We start from the raw sequence: 14,823 nt of genomic DNA on the forward strand, positions 1-14,823 counted from the left end.
AATCTCCTGTTCCCTGGATGCTGCCTGACCTGCTGTGCTGTTCCAGCAATAAAATTTCAACTTTGATCTCCAGCATCTGCAGACCTCACTTTCTCCTCTAAGCAAGTGGTAAGCAAACTGAGTTGTGATATTTTAGTTAAAATTTGAAGCTTGACATATAAACAAGAGAGGCCCTTATTCAAGTATATGCAGTGTTCCATGTGTTATTTTGTAAATGTATGCTGCAGCATGACAGCAGCAGGGAAGCCCAGAGCTGAAGTGCGTTGGATGAGCTTGTCATTTTGTGGCAAAGCATCACAAAACCACAGGCAAGCCGCACATGGCAGTGCATTAAATAAGGTTTATATTTGTTTCAATTATTTGCCACCTATTTTCTGGTAAATAGTTTTTGCACTTACACTTCAAATGACAAGTTCTTTTTATGTCCTTGGTCGAACTTCAGTGGAAGTAGAGGCAGTTATTTCATGAGGTCATGAAAAATATTTCAAAGGTTTGCTTACTCTCGGGAAGATTGTGTTTTTGTCTCTTAGGGACACTTAGTGTTATCCTTTCACAATCCAGGTATGCGAGAGTTAGATTTCCACACTCAGCTGTTTTTTAAATAACACATTTTGTATCTGGCTATTTGAAGCTTCCAAGTTGCAAACTTATACTTTGCTATCGAATTGTCAGAATACACTTTATGTTGGCTACAACAGAGACAATGAAGCTGAATTAGTTGTATCTTTTTGCCTCCAAACTAATTAGATTTTCACTTTATCTAAAGGCAAAGTACTCACAATGCTGGAAAGAAGAGCATGCCAGAAAATGTTGCAATTAGCAGACCAGGCAACATCTGCGAAGAGAGGTATAGCATTAACCTTTTTCAGATATTGAATCTGAACTGGGAAAATGTAAACATGTCATGGGATTTAAGCCAGTGCCAGGGAGAGCAGGAGATAAAGAACTAAAGGGAAGGTCAATGATCGTGTGGAAAAGAGGAAAGATTAAATGACAAAAGAGTTGGGGGTGCAAGGTGCCAGGTGTTGCTGGGAGAAGAAGAGACGCAGAAGACGTATCTGTAGAAAGTGTAAGTGGCAGAGTAAGCTGCTAAAGAACAACAACAAAAGTAAAACCAAAATGTACAAAGGAGACGGCAGCCATCTATAGAGACTCTGCAGCAAAACACTTGAACTCCATTTTGAATTGGAGGGTTGTAAGTTGCCCAGTTGGTAGATGAAGTGCTCTACCTCCTCTGTCTGATGACTGTGAGAGTCCAACACAAAATGGGTTTGAGCAGCCCCGTTAACTAGTGGGTATGAACCTAAATAAAAAAAACGTATGTCTAATTCACTACAAAGTTGCAACCTCACTCAAAGGGCTGAATCTTTCTTCCTTTGGCTAACTCAGTTCTGTGATGTTTCATGGAACTTTTCACGTGACTTAGCAAATTAACTTGCCTTACCTGAGCAAACTCATCTCATTAATGCATATTAATGAGGTGAGATCTGTTGTTAATAAGGTTATTGACAAACAATAACCTCCTTAATAGGCAACTTACCAATGTCTAATGAGAATTTCTCTTTGATGACAGGAACTTCATTTAAAGATGCATTGACTCATTTGCAAAGTTTGGGTAGGCCTTGCTGAACCTCTCATGCTTTAGCCCATGTCATTCAGTCTCCTATAAGGTTTTACTCAGTGTAACGATAAGAGAGTTAGTATGGAAAAACGAAAAAGCTGCTGTAGGAAATGTTCTTCCAAGGTTAGTGTTAAGACCTTGGTGTGGAGCAGATGGTGTGTATTTCTGCATTTGGATGTGGTTACATCTGACCTGTGATTGCTCACTGCTTATACTAAATGCCTTGAGTGAGAGAGTTCTCCAGTGCTGACCATCCTCAACTTCATGAACACATCTAAAAACACGATCGCCACGTATGCATATTGAACCAAAGCTTTTAAACGACCTGTGTTCTTGCACATTTTCACTTTGTTGCAAAACAATAAACTGAACAGTTGAACAGGATGAATCTTGCTGATAAGTCAGATATATCACTGCAGCTTTTATCTGGCACTCATGAGAAATGCAAGGAAATTGTGCTGTTTGGATGGCAAGTAAATTCTTGGAAGCTTAGGGAGCCTCTAATTTCCTGCTGCTTTTAATGATGGTGCCTTGGCCAATGATTTGCCAACCACTTAGCACCCTTCCCTCCTATTCTATAAATTGTTGTGATTGTCCACAATTTGGCATTCTTGCATTTATCCTGATGAGTGCAATATGAAAAGTCTCAGCAAAGTTTTGCTCTTTCCCATGATTTTTGAGTTGAACAGAAACAGATGCAGGACTGTTTTATTGAGTGAAAAGATATGTGACACCAGTGATTGATGCAAAATATAATCTAACTTAAATCTAAGTTATTTTGCAGCATTTTGTGACATATTGCAGCATAATATTTCATCTTCACATGACAAAATTAAAACTGAATATTAACAGTGGTGACAGTGACCTTTTTAATGTATTACTCGAATTAAAAATTACACAACACCAGGTTCTCGTCCAACAGGTTTGTTTGCAAGCACTAGCTTTGGGAGTGCTGCTCCTTCATCAGGTAGCTGTGGAAGCTAGAGCTTCCAAATAAACGTCTTGGCCTATAACCTGGTGCTGCATGATTTTTAACTTTGTCCACCCCAGTCCAACACCAGCACCTCCACATCATTACAATAATTCGATCATTTTTGTTCCATGTTTGGTTTACCCGAAAGCCATCACTCTTTCTCCAAACTGATCAACTCCAGAATTGTTGTACCCACTATGCTGAAGCCCACATTGAATACAGTGGATTACAGAGTTACCCCTGACTGTCTAGGTCATTGCCCTCTGCCCCTAAGTCCACAGTGTAAGAAACAGAATAGCATGTGTACAATTTCTGAAAGCACAAGTGATGGTCTTCTCATTGCAGCCTTTGATGCAGTGGTGTTCAATCGGTCTGGGGTTTTGTTAGGCCAATTTAACCTCTTTAATATCATTTAAAGCCTGTTTTTTAAGATATTCAATTGCTTTCCTTATTGTTTATCAGAGTAGATCAAATTCTTGCAAGAAGCTATACAATCCAATGTCGAAGCATCATTGATAACAAACAACTGAAATTCATTGACATGTCTTGCATCCTGATCAGATAGCTCTAAGATTGCTGTTTCTTCGGTCCATGCACAGTAATTGTTTTACCCTGTTCTGAAAGAAAGTTGGTATGTACACCTACTTGCTATGCAACTGACGTTTAGGAAAATAATCTGCCAAGATTCCAGCCTGGTAATGATGCATCTCATGTGTTGAAGCTTATTTCAGTACTTTAATACAGAGGCACTACTGATTTGATTGGCCTAATCTTTTTCCATTCAGAATTCCTGAAGGCCCTGTTGACCAGGGGCCTGCTGCTGCTGGAAGAGTGCGTGAATTAGAAGAACAACTGATTAAGGCCAAAGAGCAGATAGAAATCTATAAGAAGCAACCAGGCAATGGTAAGTGATTACCTTTTTCATCTGGACCTGAAAAGCATAAAAATCAAGATCATTGACAGAAAACCTTTGTTATACTCCTGATAGTCAGTTGGCGAGGGCAGAATCTAAAATTAGTCTTTACTTGGGTTAGATTTGTTCGCCAAGTTAAACAGTGCAAGTTCATATCTCCTAATTCCAATCAGCTCTTGTGTCACTGACTGTGGCTTTGGTTATTTGAACCCACATGATCAGTGCATTCCGCCCATATTTGCTGAACTTCAATGGATACAATTAATAACCTTTACCTGATTTAGAAATGTCTTGGTGGGTTTCCCTTTCACAGTCCACGAAGTGATCATTATTAACTGCTATATTTTTGTTCTGGCTTCTAAAGTAAACTGTTGTTAAATGATCAACTCTGTTCACTTGTGTTGTTCAATAATGGGAGACAAGATAATAATCAGGTAACAAAACAACAAACCAAAAGCAATCAGCCAGAAATACCTTTGACAAAGTAGGAGTTGAGGAGCTTTGTCCCTTAAACATCCTGAGTTAGGGTCTAGCTGTTAGGTTGGTATTGAACCCTGTGACTCCCGAACAAGATCCTGTCTCTATCACAGTATGAAGAGAGTAGCCTACCATATGCAATAGAGGCATAGATGGATAGTACTTCCAATCATGATATGTGACAACAACTGGAGGTGAAGTTGGTGTTTGGATCTGTCTAGATTTGGTGCCATCTGTTTTGTAGATTATTATTCATTGTGACATTTTCTTGCTCAGTGTGCTACTATCTGTTGCACCACTGTGGCTAACTTAAGCAGAGAATTCAGTCTGTGAAGGAGGGGGTCCTGTGCTTTGCTCCCAGACTGTAGTATGAAGCCACGCCACCATGCTGAGCCACTCCCATCTACATTTCTGAAGTTTGTTTCTATTACCCTCCTCGCCTTACACTTTCCAATTCATCTTTAACCATGTGAAATGAGAGGTCAGGCTACTTAACTTCCCTACCTGCTCTCAAAGTCACTGTGCTACTAGATGCCAGGAACTATAGAACAGATGTCAGCCTTTGGCTCTCTTCTGTGCTGATTGACCAAGACCTTGATTCAGTTTTCCCAATGGGGAAAAATATTTGAAGAAGCAGACAGCTCTTCACTCCAAGCTGGCAGCTACGTTTTCAGCTACTTAAAGTCAAAGATCAAATACGCCATGATATGTGAAACCCCTTCCCTAACCAATGCAATACTAAAATATGATGTGACAATCTATTGCTCAGTTATTCTGTGGCTCATGTTGAATGTCATGGGATTCAGTTCTTTCCCTCATAGCAAGCTTTGCTTGACTGAAGTCAACAATGTGCGAATCAGTGGATGAAGTCCCATGATATGTGCCATTTTGCATTTTGAACAGGAAGTGTCTGCTTCAGGAAAATTTCCACCAGTTCGGTTGAGCTGGTGGTGATACATGAGCAATGGCACTGATCTTGGCACCAGTTAGTAATTGGGTGTAGTTGAGTACGATCTTTCTATTGACATAGTTTGTCTTGCTGTACCTCTCTTCAGCCCAATTCTTTGAGGTAATCTGAATATTTTTGGAATGACTTATACAGAAACTGTGCAAGAGCTGATCCTGTATGAACTCTGAAAATGATGACACATTTCCTATCTTTGAACAATGCCAGGGAACTAATATGTGAGATGCTACATATTGGAAAGCAAGTAGGGCAGAGCTTGTATATTTAATGGGGGAGTCCTGGGGAGTGTTGCCACCACAAAAACACCTTGAAGTGCAGGTTTATAGTTCCTTGAAAGTGGAGTCATAGGTAGATAGGATAATAAGAAGACATTTGCCTTTATCGGGCAGTGCATTGTGTAAAAAGTTGGGGCATCATGTTGTGGCTATACAGCACATTAGTCAGGCCACTTTTGGAATACTGTGTTCAATTCTGGTCTCCCTACTACCAGAAAGATGATGTTAAACTTGAAAGAGTGCAGAAAAAACATTTACAAGCATGTTGCCAGGACTGGAGGGTTTGAACTAAAGAGAGAGACTGGGACCGTTTTCCCTGAAGCATTAGAGGCTGAGGGGTGACCATATAGATTTTTGTAAGATTGTGACGGGCATGGATAAAGTGAATTGCCGAAGTATTTTCGCAGAGTAGGAAAGTCCAAAACTAGAGGGCATAGATTGAAGATTCAATAGGACCTATGGGGCAACCTTTTTATGCAGGGGGTGGCGCATGTATGGAAAGAGCTGCCAGAGGAAGTGGTGGAGGCTGGTATAATTACAACATTTAAAAGGCATCTGGATGGTTATGTGAATAAGGAAGGGTTTAGAGGGAATTGGGCCAAATGCTGGCAAATGGGACTAGATTAATTTAGGATATTTGGTTAGCATGGATGAGTTAGACCAAAAGGTTGGTTTCTGTGCTGTACATCTCTATACGGTTCCTTAGACTATCTATTTTATTGTATTTATTATATACCTGTCATGATATTTGCACTTTGTACCTTTTAAAAATGCAACCAGGGAGCTGGATTAGATTTTCAGCTTGTTTCGTAATTAAATGATGCTTCTTTTAAACTTGAGCAGAATAAGACACGTGCATTGGGAGAGCAGGTACTGTCTATGAAGTGATGTGATTCTAAGCCCTCACGCGGCGCTTTTATTCTTGTGCAACCCACATGGTGCAGCAGGTCCTGGGAGAGAGCATGAGGAGCTGAGACGCAAGATTGAGAATGGAGTGAAGGAGCTGTGGTTCTTTGTACAGAGTGAAGTCAAGAAAGTGAAGCACCTGCAGGGTGAAGAAGCACAGAAACATGCAGATGCTTTGCTTGAGAACCTCGGCCACCAGCAGAGGTAATGTCTACTCACCACTCAACACATAGCAATGTTGACAGCTTCTGTTTTGTTTTCATGACAGATGTTCAAAAGCCAATGAAAGTGCCTCTCAGTTCATATAACAACACTCCAGCATTATTCTGAATGCATTGCTTCCTTGCGATTTTGTTGTGTTTTGTGCAGCTTCCAGCTTGCATAACCTGCAAAGCAAACTTAGAAAGCGATGAGGTGTCTTTGCGGTCTGCAGTTTAAGGAAAGCATCCATTGTATATTATTTTTAAATGATGAAGCACATTTAAGACGCCTGAATCATCATGGCAATAGGTTTTTGGTCCCAAGTGAAAATTAAAATCTCCTGTTAAGCAAACAGCACTCTTTCTTGCTGAGTCACCAGCCTCAGAATGGGTAATTAATGCTTCAAGTGAATTTTAGGCACCAATCCAGTCCCAGTCCTGTATCCCTTTCAAACTTTACTGTTTTAGTTTCTGATGGCCTTTGGAAGACCTCGGTTAGATTACTGTTTAATAGTTCACTCAAGCAGTCTCTTGAACCTACATTTAAATGTGGGTCAGATTGACTTTTTCAGTGCAGTGATGGTGAATGACATAATTTTGAAACATTGGAGATCTTGTCTTGGTTGCATGGTGAAGTAAACAGGTTACTGTTATTGAGTATGTTTGCTTTCCCACCAGGATCGTAATTACATCTTACATTGTATTGTCAGGTTTGTTTTGCTGACGCCTGAATGTTCATTATATGGGTTTGCAATCAGAAAATGGAATTACATTCTACCAAGCACAACCGTTTCAAGCATCAAATCAGCTAGCTACACTGTAGGGCTCCTTTGCATGTTAACCTGATAATGTAAGTGATTCTGATAATGTATGGTGCCACTATTTAAGAAGAGTGGTAAGGACAAGCCAGGGAACCATAGACCAGTGAGCCTGATGTCGGTGGTGGGCAAGTTGTTGGAGGGGATCCTGAGGGACAGGATATATGTGTATTTGGAAAGGCAAGGACTGATTGGGAAATTATGTCTCACAAACTTGATTTCAGTTTTTTGAAGAAATAACAAAGAGGATTGATCAGCGCAGAGCGGTAGACATTATCTATATGGACTTCAGTAAGGCTTTTGACAAGGTTCCCCATGGGAAACTGGTTAGTGAGGTTTGACCTCATGAATACAGGGAGAACTAGCCATTTGGATACAAAATTGGCTCAAAGGTAGAAGACAGAGGGTGGTGGTGGAAGGTTGTTTTTCAGACTGGAGGCCTGTGACCAGTGCAGTGCCAGAAGGGTCAATGCTGGGTCCTCTACTTTTTGTCATTTACATAAATGATTTGGATATGAGCATATGAGGTACAGCTAGTAAGTTTGCAGATGACCCCAAAATTGGAGGTGTAGTGGAGAGCGAAGAGGGTTACCTCAGATTACAACAGGATCTGGACCAGATGGGCGAATGGGCTGAGAAGTGGCAGATGGAGTTTAATTTAGATAAATGCGAGGTGCTGCATTTCGGGAAAGCAAATCTTAGCAGGACTTTTACACTTAATGGTAAGGTCCTAGGGAGTGTTGCTGAACAAAGAGACCTTGGAGTGCAGGTTCATAGCTGCTTGAAAGTGGAGTCGCAGATCAATAGGATAGTGAAGAAGGCGTTTGGTATGCTTTCCTTTATTGGTCAGAGTATTGAGTACAGGAGTTGGGAGGTCATTTTGCGGCTGTACAGAACATTGGTTAGGCCACTGTTGGAATATTGCGTGCAATTCTGGTCTCCTTCCTATCAGAAAGATGTTGTGAAACTTGAAAGGGTTCAGAAAAGATTTACAAGGATGTTGCCAGGGTTGGAGGATTTGAGCTATAGGGAGAGGCTGAACAGGCTGGAGTTGTTTCCCTGGAGCGTCGAAGGCTGAGGGGTGACCTTATAGAGGTTTACAACATTATGAGGGGCATGGATAGGATAAATAGACAAAGTATTTTCCTTGGGGTCGGTGAGTCCAGAACTAGAGGGCATAGGTTTAGGGTGAGAGGGGAAATATAGAAAAGAGACCTAAGGGGCAACTTTTCATGAAGAGGGTGGGACATGTATGGAATGAGCTGCCAGAGGAAGTGGTGGAGGTTGGTACAATTGCAACATTTGAAAGGTATTTGGATGGGTATATGAATAGGAAGGGTTTGGAGGGATATGGGCTGGGTGCTGGCAGGTGGGACTGGATTGGTTTAGGATATCTGGTCGGCATGGAAGTGGTGGAGGCTGGTACAATTGCAACATTTAAAAGGCATCTGGATGGGTACATGATTAGGAAGGGTTTAGAGAGATAAGGGCCAAGTGCTCGTAAATGGGACTAGATTAGTTTAGGGTATCTGGTCAGCATGGACGAGTTGGACTGAAGGGTTTGCTTCTGTGCTGTACATCTCTGAGAAAATCTTTTCCCTGGGGTGAGGAAGTCCAGAACTAGAGGGCATTGGTTCAGGGTGAGAAGGGAAAGATATAAAAGAGACCTGAGGGGCAAGGTTTTCACAGAGGGTGGTACGTGTGTGGAATGAGCTCCTAAAGGAAGTGGTAGAAGCTGGTACAATTGCGCCATTTAAAAGGCATCTGGATGGGTATATGAATAGGAGGGATTTGGAGAGATATGGGTCAGGTCCTGACAAGTGGGACTAGATTAGGTTGTGATATCTGGTTAGTGTGGATGAGTTGGACCGAAGGGTCTGTTTCCATGCTGTACATCTCTATGACTCTCATTTTGAACAGTAACAAAGCAAAGATGAGAAAACAAAGTGTGGCCCATGAAATAATATCTTGTACTCGCTGCCTGAATTCTTAGCTTCACAAATTGGCTGACTTGCTGTCACTGTGCTGCTCGATTCTCCTTGAATTCGATCCTTTGCTATCCAGTCACTGAGTACAGTTGATGCTAATCAGTCCGACTGTCAGAACATCATCCTGGCATGAGAAGGCTGCATGGCACTCTATGCTTTGCAGAGGTTCAAGTTCTGAAAAGTAGAATAATCTTTGATTTAAAGAAGATTTTTTTTCTAAGTTGGAAACGAATCTAAAAAATGAATTTTTGTAAAGCAGCTATTATTTAATGTTCCTTTTCCTGACCACTTTTCTTTTCCTTTCCTCACCTGAAGGTACTGACTTTTTGCGAGGGTATGGATCAACAGTACCTTGCTTAAATAATAATCATTCATATGTGAGATTTGACAATGAATGGCAGCAGGCTTCATAGACAAGTACAGTCTTCATCGGAACAACACAGGTATTGCAGAATAGTGATGAGGAACAGGAAACCTTGGCTGGTTTTTTTTTCATCAGCTAACGCAGATATCTGCCTTGCAAACACCGTCAGGGATAGTGCAATACCTTTGGTGCACAGTAGCATGTAATGTAAAGCAGAAATGAGGCCAAGTCTACAGTCTGCAAACAACTGTGAGCAGTATTAGCTTATGCTGGTTTTTCCCCACACTGTCGATTCCAGCTGCAGGATCTTTATAAGTCCTACCCGGTTGCTCCATAGCTGATGACTACCTGGACTGCAAAGTGTCAAATAACCCCTGACCTGAAGGATGCTCTAAAGTTTTTGGACAATCCAGCATCTAAAGTTTTACAAATCTGGGTTTAGAATGCATTGAAGTAATCAAGCTGAATACTGTGGAAACCCGTAGAATTATTTATGTCACCACCTTGAATCTAGTTCCCATCAATTCAACTGTAACACCATTCAATCCATCTGCATGTGACTTGCTGTGACACAGCAGTACTGCTTCAAGCTTTCTGTCTCTGACATCTGCATCTGCACTTAAAGTAACACCCTAAGGTATCCAAGGAGATGAGCAATTCTTATTAAGCCATTACTCTACAGCAGGCATGTTTAGTCAAACACAAGGCAGTAATTGAGAAAAGGCAGCTTGGCCAAAGGCTCAGAATATTGAAAACTGACATTTGATTGTCACCAAGTAGTCCATCTTGAATTGTGTACTTGCTGTGCACAGTCATGCTTTCTGTTTCTTCACTTTGTTCATATCTTATGCCATGTTTCTTTTCGAGCTGTCCCATAGGAGTGCAGATGAAAAGAACAGGGCAATGGGCTTTGTCTGGATACACAGCTTTGTCCGATTTTAATTGTTTTTCTGGAGTGGACAGAATCAGAAACTGATAATTTCTTTTCCAATGTCTCATCCGGTTGGATTTAAGTGCCATGTAGCATCAGTTAATCCTGCCTGCTTGTGCCGACGGGCAATGGGATGTGCATGTGCAAAAAGTAGAACATGTAAACATTTTTTTAAAATTATAGGAGGATAGTGTGAGCAACAAAGTTGGGAGTGAGAGGTATAATTCAACAGTTAACCAATTACAGTCCACTCAAAAGGTGAGAGAGTGCAAGTCTATCTGAGACATCGTCACAATTACTTACTTTGTAACATAGATTCTTGATTCCTCATTTTGCTTGATTAACCTCTGGTGATAACATGTTAGTGCTTCCCTGCATCACTATGACTTAAATTTTTTACTCTCCTTTCCTTCCTTGAAGCCACAGGTTTGTGCTCGGTTACAGTTCTAAAGTGGCGAGAACCCCTCTTCTCCATCAAATGGCTGTTTATCATGGGATTGCCAAGGCAGTGGTGGTAGCATCACATCCAAACCTGTCTGTGTCCTCACTGAACCTTAGACTGTAACATATCAGAATAGGAGTAGGCCAATGAGTCTGCTCCATCATTCACTAGAATCATAGTTGATCCAACATTCCTCACATTCACTTACCTGCCTTTTCCCTGTCACCCTTAATCCCTTATTTATCAAGAATCTATCTGTCTCAGCCTTACATATACACAAGGACTGCCCCCATAGCTCTCAGTGGCAAGCAGTTCCAAAGATTCACACCTCTCTGAGAGAAGGAGTTCCTCCTCATCTCAGTTTTACATTGGTTTCCCTTTGTTCTGAAGTCTTGCCTTCTGGTCCTCGTGGGGGAAATCATTCTGTCAGCATTTACTATGTTAACCCTTTAAGATTCTGATATGTTTCAATGAGATTATCTCTCAATCCACTAAACTCATGTAATTAGAGACCCAACCTGTTTAGCCTTTGCTCATAAGATGATCCCTCCATACCAGGGATCATCCTAGTGAACCTTCTCTGAACTGCTTCCAGTGGATCAACATCTTTTCTCCTATAAGGAGTCCAGATTGTTCTCAGTACTCCAGATGTGGTCTCACTAGCACCTTGTACAGTGGCAGTAAGACATCTCTCTGCTTATACACCCATCCAGTTGAAAGAAGAAGCATAAGTTTCCTGTGTTTCGTGTAGAAGTTCCCACAAATCCCTTGGTATTGCAGCTTGCTGCAGATTTGATCTGTTTAAATATTATTCTATTCTCCCTTCCAAAAAAAACAGCTTCACATTTTGCCACATTATACTCTATTTGCCAACATTTTATGCACTCACTTTAACCATGTAAACGATATCCCTCTTGCAACACCTAATTTTGGTCTGTCTGTAAATTTGGCTGCAGTACGTTAATGACTTGGAGGAAACAAGTGAATATATGTTGTCAACAGTTGTAATCCCATCAATGATGCCTGTGGAACCACACTGGTCACAGGTCGCCAATCTGGGTAGGGGGGAAACCCTTAACCCCACTTGCTGTTTCCTGCCGGCTAGCCAATTTGCTGTCCACACCTACATGTTATCCCCAACACCATAGGCTTTTCTTTTACGACTTAACCTTTTATGAAGTACCTTGTTAAACACCTTCCAGAAGTTCAAATACAACACATCTACTGTCCCCTCAATCCACTCCAGTTGGAACTTCCCCAAAAAAACTATTAAATTAATCCAAAGTGATTTCCTTTTCATGAAACTATGTAGAGTTTGCTCAATTAGATTATGTTTTTTCAAATATTCTGCTATGACTTCTGTAATAAGCGATTCCAAAGTTTTTCCAAGAACTATAAGCTCATCGGCCTATAGTTATCCACTGTTTGCTTCCTTTCCCTTAAAATGTTTGGGCCGGGGAGGAACGTGACATGAGGGGATGTTGCATTGGCAGTTTTCCAATCCTCTGGGACTTGGAGTCATAGAGTCCTCCTGTACGGAAACAGACCGTTTGGTCCAACAACCCAAGCCGAACATAATCCCAAACAAAACTTGGCCCACCTGCCTGCTCCTTGCCCACAGCTCTTTAAACCTTTTCTGTGTATCTATCCAAATGACTTTTAAACATTGTAATTGTACTCACATTCACCACTTTCTCAGGAAGTTTAGAAAGTTACAACGAAAGCATCCACTATCTATTAGCTTAAAACACAGAAATCCTGATGTTATTTTACTGCCCTTCCACATGCTTCCCACTCCTTCCCCTCAACTTTATGCATCTTTGTAGTTTTTCTATTTCAGTACACACACACACACACACACACACACACACACACACACACACACACACACACACACACACACACACTGAAAGAACTTATACTGCAGACTTGGGAGCTACTCAGATGGCAGAATTTGAACCCCTAGATTTGGGTTACCCAAATAAAATCTGTGTGCTTTGTATAACTATCAGCTATTGACTTACTTTGAATCTGACTTGTGTCGCCTTGCAATTTTTAGGTCTATTATGACTGATGTGTACTACCTCAGTCAAACAGACGGAGCTGATAAATGGAGAGAGAAAGAGGCCAAGGATCTGACAGATCTAGTTCAGCGGAGAATAACATACCTGCAGGTATGGGTTGTTTGAAGTACAAACAGCATGAATTCATGACAGGTGCTTTTTTTTAATGCCGTCCTCATGCAATGTCAAGACAACATGTATTTTCTCGAATTATTATGCAAAAGATTACTGTTATCAAATTGGGTTAATGTCACAAATAAGATTTTTATTGTGTGATTGATTTTCAATCTAACTGTGTGACAGTGAGACCAGTAACTCTGTGATATTTCATTTGTTTGGTTCAGTATTTCTAATCCCACAGAAATATTAAGGTCTATGTTTAAAATCACTTTGGGAAAAGTGCCCTAATTGGGGTGTGCAATGACTATATCTGTTCAAACGCATAGATTTATTCAAGTTCGTTTTTTGAACTGAATTGTCAACCAGGATAAACCTTGTGTGGTTAATAATTTCAGACTCATTGCTGTGATGACTCTGTTGTAGGACACTTCACCTTGATTAATATTCAGTACCTTGGAGAACACCCTACAGAAGTTGAATGCTTCTGACAATTTTATATAGCACATTCGTAGAACAAAGCCTTGCTGTTGTTTAAGTGGGCTTGGTAGAGCAACTTGAGATGAGGAGCAAACACCCAGAGAAATGAGAATCCCCAAAAGCTGCTGCCTAAGTTTTCACTGCAACACTAGCTTTGAAGTGCAATATTTCACTCTCTATCTTAGCACTGAGCTTTATGAAGATTCTGTTGTTGAATGGTAGAGGCAGACTAAACGCGCAACAGAAAGGTGTCTTGTCCTTGTGAACGCATTGTATCCTTTTAGTTCACCCTAGTAAGTATTGTCAATCACTCTTTCTCACACTGAAAATTAACAAGAAGTCTGAATTTTTTTTCCACTGTTTAGCTGTGGTAAATTTTTAAAATACCAGTTTCTTTTAGAGAAAGCAATTTTCCTCTCTGCCTCTATTTGTTTCTACCCGGTCTTTCTTTCCCACTTGATATATTCTTATCAGATACATAATTTGCTGTTGAATTTACCAGTTTATTATACATTTCATCCTTTGTTATTCATTGGCTTATATCTGAATCTTTCAATCTAATTGATTAAGTAGGTAAACAGTCACTTGCTGAATTCACTTAGATCCCAGGTGCAATGCTTCTTCACTATGCTCTCATGACCCTGCAGTTTTAGCATCTTACCAAGCAAAGTTACAATACAACAAAAATTGAAGCCAATATATTGTAAGCAAAAAATGTCCATGGCTAGTTGAGAAATTCTGTTCTCAAGTGGTACTGTTCATCCAAAATGTGTTCAGGAAGTGCAAGGGAGCAATGACCATGAACTTGAATGCAACCTAATGTCTCAGGTATTCAGTCCTTTATGTGAGAGTACCCATCTTGTATGTTCAATGTTTCCAGCAGAAGATTATCACCAGAATACGTGGTCTGCTCAATATTATGTTGTGTTGTGTTAACAGGTTTTGATGCGAGTTTACCAATTTTCCACTGTAGCTGTTTCAAGATCATAGCATTTTGTTTCATTTTTGTTTCATTAATCCTCTCACCAGGGAAGGAACATTTTTGGAAACTGTACTTGTGACAAAGTCACCACGAATTCTTAGAAAATTGGAATTATTTAAACTGACCAAATGATGCAGGTATCGAGCATTAACTCTGCACACGACTGTTTTAAAAAATTCTCAAGGTCAGGTTCGTAGGAGAGTAGTCTGACACAGAACAAACGACCAAGAGGCGAGTCTGCTAGAATATGCTTCAGCTTTTTATTCCCCGCAGCGTCGCCACAACCAGGTACAGCGGGTCTGGCTT

The 14,823-nt window shown here is 40.7% G+C and overlaps 1 protein-coding gene across 15 annotated transcripts in view; it reads left to right on the forward strand.

Moving 5' to 3' along the window:
• Window positions 1-14,823, forward strand: part of LOC122553704 (alpha-(1,6)-fucosyltransferase) — a 759,328-nt gene that overhangs the window by 623,165 nt on the left and 121,340 nt on the right. For 12 of the 15 annotated variants that reach the window (XM_087989965.1, XM_043697905.2, XM_043697906.2 and 9 more), the window contains 4 exons: window positions 767-847; window positions 3,380-3,498; window positions 6,171-6,336; window positions 12,935-13,049. In XM_087989965.1, the coding sequence (XP_087846091.1) occupies window positions 767-847; window positions 3,380-3,498; window positions 6,171-6,336; window positions 12,935-13,049 (481 nt within the window). The remainder of the gene's footprint in view (window positions 1-766; window positions 848-3,379; window positions 3,499-6,170; window positions 6,337-12,934; window positions 13,050-14,823) is intronic. The other 3 variants (XM_043697917.2, XM_043697919.2, XM_043697918.2) reach the window with 3 other exon arrangements.

Source organism: Chiloscyllium plagiosum, unplaced genomic scaffold, assembly GCF_037043375.1.
Source record: "Chiloscyllium plagiosum isolate Xiang-an unplaced genomic scaffold, Cpla_swu_hap1 HiC_scaffold_8, whole genome shotgun sequence".
NCBI classification, from domain to species: domain Eukaryota; kingdom Metazoa; phylum Chordata; class Chondrichthyes; order Orectolobiformes; family Hemiscylliidae; genus Chiloscyllium; species Chiloscyllium plagiosum.